Genomic DNA, 6,000 nt, shown 5'->3' with positions numbered 1-6,000 from the left:
GGTCAATGACATGAGACAAAGTATATGTGAACTGCTGTATGAAAAGTGAATTTACTCTGTAAATCTTCACCCAAATCCTAATTAAAAAAAAAATATATAGAAAAGATTTCCTCAAATTACCAAAGAAAATAATTTCCCTTCAGTATGAATTTCACATTTTACAGACATGAGACTTATCAGAAGTCCAGTAATGTATGGTTCTGTTGACTTCTGAGACAGAACTCTGATATCCACCCTTTGGTATTACTGACTGCGCTTTTAAAAACCGACAACTCCTATCCTAGTAAATCAGATTTTTAATGTTCTTGGATATACTCATATTGATACAGTCCTCAGAGAAAATCCCACTGGTCATCTTTTATTAATATTTATCAACCCTTTTAGGTGTAACAGAATATAGTAACCTGTCCTTCACTTAGAAATACTAAGCTATTAATCAGGTAAGAATACGGTTGGTAACTCTTGAAAATTTTGCAGTAGGCGTTTTATTTTTCATCATTAGTTTTGCATTTTTCACGGATACTTCTTGATCCTGAACTCAAATTATCGCCATTCCCCTTGTCTCAGTCCTTACCCTCTGCTTCTCTTTCCTTATGCTTCCCAAAGTATCAGATACTTCCCTCACCTAAGATTAAAACCCATACTTCCAAGTACCAATTGAGTATCTTCATGTGAACAGATCATCTTCACTTAAATTAAAACCTGTTTAACATTTTAACAAAGTAACATTCATTTCTCCAAGTTACAGTTAGATCTACTTTCCTTCGTTCCTGTTTCTGTGAATTATTTAATCTGACCAGGATCCAAATATTGACAAAATCTTAGGATATGTATGTCGAAAGAAAAACCAATCAAATCCCCATTTGATTGCCTTATCACATTTAGCTTAAGGCAAGTCACATAACTGATTTCCTTTCCATCATTTTTTTTCTCCCTCTTGAACTACCTTCTACACAACTGTTTTTAAAACATGGTTTAAGCCTCTACTGTTATGATAAACCAAAACCAAATCAAACTCACTGCCATCGACTTGGATCCAACTCACAGCGACCCCTCCTTGGGTTTCCAAGGCGTATCACTATGGAAGTAGTTTGCCCAACCTTCCTTCCTAGGAGTGGCTGGGGGGTTTGAACCACCAGCATTCTGGTTAGCAGTCAACTGCCTTAGGCACTATGCCACCAGAGCTCCCCCATTATATATCAAAATCAAGCCCAACATCCCCATGAGAAGTCCTCCACCAATCAGTGCCAGATGCTATTCCTGTCTACGTTCTGGAACTACGTTTTTGGACCAGCTGATTTCTTTCTGCTGTGCTTCAATTCAAACTATTTCCTACTACCTGTAACACTTCCTTCTGTTTTACCACCAATTTAAATTGTATGCTTTTTCCAACATTGAACAAAGATCTGGAATTCTTTCATGAAACTATTTGAGAACCTCCCAAAACTTAATTTTTCTGAATATAACATTTATAAACTTATATACACTACTTCCCATCTGACCATGTTGTTTTATAACACACCTTCACTTATTGTTGTTGTTATTTTGCCATCGACTCAGCCCCGACTCATAGCGACCCCTCCTTGGGTTTCTGAGTAGGTATCACTACAGAAGTAGATTGCCCAACCTTCCTTCCAAGGAGTGTCTGGCGGGTTTGAACTGCCAGGCTTCTGGTTAGCAGTCAAGTGCCTTAGGCACTACACACACCTTCACTAGACAGATTAAATCACAGTGTATAAACAAAGAACTAAAAAATGGAAAAAGATTTCAGTAGTCCATAATTTTAAGACTAGATGTTTAAATGTAATAAAATGTAATATTGAGAGATTAGTATAAAAAAAAGTTTTAAAGGTAGGGAGGCAGGGCAAAACTAATCTAGATTTTTGCTAGAAGCTAATGTGAAAAAAAATACATATATAGAAAAGATGACAAACTGAAGATTTGCTTTCACTTATTATCTCCTTAATACTGTATTACTGTGTCATCTTGCCTTTGGCTCTTACACTGACATCCATACTTCAGGCAAAACATAAGTTTTTTTCCTTCCTTTTTCTTTCTCCTCAAATCTGTTAAGTTCGCATATCAATCATCTCCAATACTCTGGTGAATTACATTCAACAGTTTCTAAATTGTACTAATATAAGACTGCTTAGAAACCTTTAATGTGCTGTATTAATAGAAAAAAATCTGTGGTCCCTGATAAAGCTGTCTTGCTCTAAGAATTTAAGAAAGATCTGATGAAGCTGATTAGTCATCTGATGAAGATAAACAACCTAAAGAAATTACTTTTCTAGGTATAAATTAGTGATAAGGAAGTTTTAGTCGCATAAAATACCTTCAAGAAGCAAAACGTAAGGCTAAAAACTAACACTACTAACAAACTTGTAAAATATCACTAAATTATTGTTAGAAGTATTAAAAGAAAAAATATTTGTAAAACTAAAATAACACATTTTTTTTAAACATCAAAATGTGAGTGATCATTTCTAAGGTAGAAATCAATACTATAAAACTATTAAAGAAGCTAAGTGGTGTTTTACAGAACTAAGTAATAGTTTCTTTTGTACATTCTCCCTTCACTAATTGTACTTTGGGTCCTAGAGTTAAGCTTCCTATCAGTCTACTAGGAACGCTGGCCAAGAGCACAGAGAAACTGAGTTAAGAACAGGATGACTGAAGTGGGCTAACAGAGCTTATGGGAAGAGAGACAAATAAACTAAGAGGCAGGCATCAATAACATGATCTCTACTTACTACTTACCTAAGTTTCAGATTTCAAAATCTCCTCATTTTACTGATAAGCAAACAGAGAAAGGGAGATGATGTGCCCAAATTTACCAAGTATGTTTATGAGAGATCTAGGACTAAAACCCCAACCTGAATCCAGGCTTTCCATAACATACTTTGATTCAATCGTATTCGTCACTCATTACATTTCAGTTTGCCACAATGTCTCATCATCTCTTCCTTTCCTTTTTATAGCCACTGTGACCATTACTGCCAATACTAAGTCTTCCTAAGATATTAAGAAATTGATCCCTGCCCTAATACCAGTAAACCAACGAATCCTACTGCTACTCTCATGCTAGATCTCTGATGAAACCGAGATTTTAGTTATGTGCTCAGAATTTAGGCTGCATTCTTGGGATACGGTGTAGAGTATTTCTTTCATAAATATAAACTGGTTTCAAAAACATTAAAACCCACTGTTCTTGGCTCCTTTAGCCCAATATGTTGAACAAGTGAGCTAACTTATTAGTTCAGACACTTCAGAAATATACTCTCCTATATGAAGTTAGGAGCTCTGGTAGCGTAGTGCCTAAGATACTTGACTGCTAACCAGAAGTCTGGCGGTTCACACCCACCAGCCACTCCTAGGAAGGAAGATGGGGCAATCTACTTCCCGAGTGATGCTGCCTCGGAAACCCAAGGAGGGGTTCACTATGAGTCAAGTATGACTCAACGGCACATAACAACAACAACAACAATATATAAAGTTAACATATGGTAAATTTCTTTCTAAAGTTTTATATAAACATCTAAATACATTAAGAAAAGTATTCCAACACCTAGGAAGGTTGAGAATTTAGAGCACTTACTGCAAGTTCCGCCACTGAACATTGGAATAGTTTCAAACATCATCTTGTGAAACAACAGTGCCACTGGTCTATAATCCAGATGATTCTTTAACAGGTAGCTATAATAATACACATAGCGCCTTTGACTGGGAATAGTTACTCCCTGGTAGACAGAAAAAAAGAGAAGCCAAATTCAAAAGAAAAGTTCCATTAGAGTCATTTTACTAAATTGCTATTGTAATTGGGTTGTACCCATTCACAAACATATACACATTAGAAATTTGACTTTAAATGAATAATATTTTAATCCAGCTCACTCAATAAAAGAGTAAACCACAGCAACATCGATACAAAGAAAAATGTCAGAATAACTTCTCTCCCTTAAAATACAATCTTCCTAACACCCCATTTATTCAATGATCACAATACTGATCCATGAACTCAACAAGCAAAGGCCATTGCGATTCCAAAATACTTGTCAAAGGCCTCTGCACTAAAGCTGTGTTCTTCACGTCTTATGCACCCCACCCCACCCAAGGATTTATGTACTCTTATTGTATATAAAAATCCCCACAAGCATGGGTGCCTGTTTTCCAGGCAAAATAATATCAGAATCAGCTAATATTCAGATGGAGGTCTACCACTTTAAGAAGCAAAAACAGCAGCAGCAAAAAGTGATGCTGTCCTTAGGCCCAACAATAACAATCCAGTAAGATGTACAGAAAGATGTCTCTGTGCTACATTCCTTTCTTGAAGAAACCAGTAAAATATAAATTTTGTAAGAAAATTTAAGTATCATAAATGCTAAAAATCAGTGTAAGTGATGTGGTACTTAAAAGAGGAACTTGAGTTATCTAAGGAAAATATCTAATGTGTGAAACACTACATTCACTAATGATGCTGAATAAGTAAGATATTACAGTACTTATCTAAGGTTTCTTTTACTATTACACAGTGCAACTCCAGAAAATCTTATGCAAATAATACAATATGAAAGTCTAACATTTAAAAGTAATCTGCAGAAAAGTATACTTCAAATGACACTATACTGAAGAGAAAAAAAAATCTGCAATTATTTCCCTTTAAGTCACTACAAGCACCCAAATCTCCCACGTGTCAAAAATTCTGGCTACAAGTATCCTTGTTCACCCTAATGAAAAGCATGTGGCACATTTATGAGTTTAAAAACAGGTATATTGATTGATATGTGTGTAGGTATTTACTACAGTATTCCTAGTATTTTTTTTACAGGCTAGAATTAATTTATTACAAAACAAGAAAAATATAAAATGTCAAAAAAGTGGATATAATCCATTTTAAATCATGACAAGTGATTTAAGATTTTGGCTAGAGTGCAAAGACCATTCTATTTATAGTCAAAAGGTCTGAGTTTGAATGCTGATAGTCAAAACACAAACTCTGATTTCTTCCCTCAGTCAAATGAGGACAATAAGAAGTATCTCACTTTCTTCATAGGATTCTCATGAGGATCAAACACCAAATGCAGTTACACAAAAGCACACTAAAAACTACAAAATGGTACACAAATACTCATCAACAGACTTAGAATTTCTACCTATACTTAAGGTAACATTTTGAAATGGCTGAGATTCTATTCTGATGTGTTTTTCTGAACGCAATATATACCAAACCAACCAAACTCGCTGCTGTCGAGTCGGATCCGACTCACAGTGACCCCTCCCCTTGGGTTTTCGAGATGATATACTGTTTTAAAGAGCTGTTACGAAAAGGAACATTATAATTATCATTTAAGTTTAAATTTTTTAAAAACTTAAAATTGTTTATTACTATTTAATGCCACCTCAGCAAACTTGTCATTCATATTTATAAAAAAAAATACAGAACTGCTAAACAGACTGGAGGAAATAGCAGATGGAAGAGAAGTGGAAAAGATACTTTTGAACCATATGAATTTTTGAACCCTATCAATCTATTTAGTCAAAATATTAAGTCAATGCAAGTAAGACCAGAGTATCATGTTATTTGTTGGTATTTAGTAAAATAACACATGAAATTTTTCTCTTTATCTCCATTCGTGGTATAAATTGGTGCTCAATAATTAAAAGGTTTCAAAGCTTTAACCTTTCGCAAGTACAAAGTGGTTGGTAGTACACCTCCAGTGCAGGTGTTATTCACTTAGTTAATCCTTACAGAAATGGCTAAGCAAATGTGCTGAGAAAGAATATATGAATCTATTAGTTAACAATTTGGGGCAAATAATTTATGTGTAAATACCAGCTGAACCAAAAGCTTAAGGCCAAAGTATCAAACCAAAAGTACTGAAACAATTCAAAAGAAAAGCACTGAAACACATGGCTGTAATTTAATTACATGTATTATCTTATTGCCAAATTATGTATATTTAAGCTTTTGTATCTTAATTTTACAATTATCTACCTGTT

The 6,000-nt window shown here is 34.6% G+C and overlaps 1 protein-coding gene across 1 annotated transcript in view; it reads right to left on the bottom strand.

Moving 5' to 3' along the window:
• PTEN (phosphatase and tensin homolog) overlaps positions 1-6,000 on the bottom strand; it is a 96,251-nt gene that overhangs the window by 19,640 nt on the left and 70,611 nt on the right. The window contains exon 7 of the mRNA XM_042781417.1: positions 3,599-3,740. Coding sequence (XP_042637351.1) covers positions 3,599-3,740 — 142 coding nt within the window. The remainder of the gene's footprint in view (positions 1-3,598; positions 3,741-6,000) is intronic.

Source organism: Orycteropus afer, unplaced genomic scaffold, assembly GCF_000298275.1.
Source record: "Orycteropus afer afer isolate SDZICR_OR568_19922 unplaced genomic scaffold, OryAfe1.0 scaffold00118, whole genome shotgun sequence".
NCBI lineage: Eukaryota > Metazoa > Chordata > Mammalia > Tubulidentata > Orycteropodidae > Orycteropus > Orycteropus afer.
Note: the sequence above shows the minus strand (reverse complement) of the source record. Positions and strands in the feature narration are given on the sequence as shown.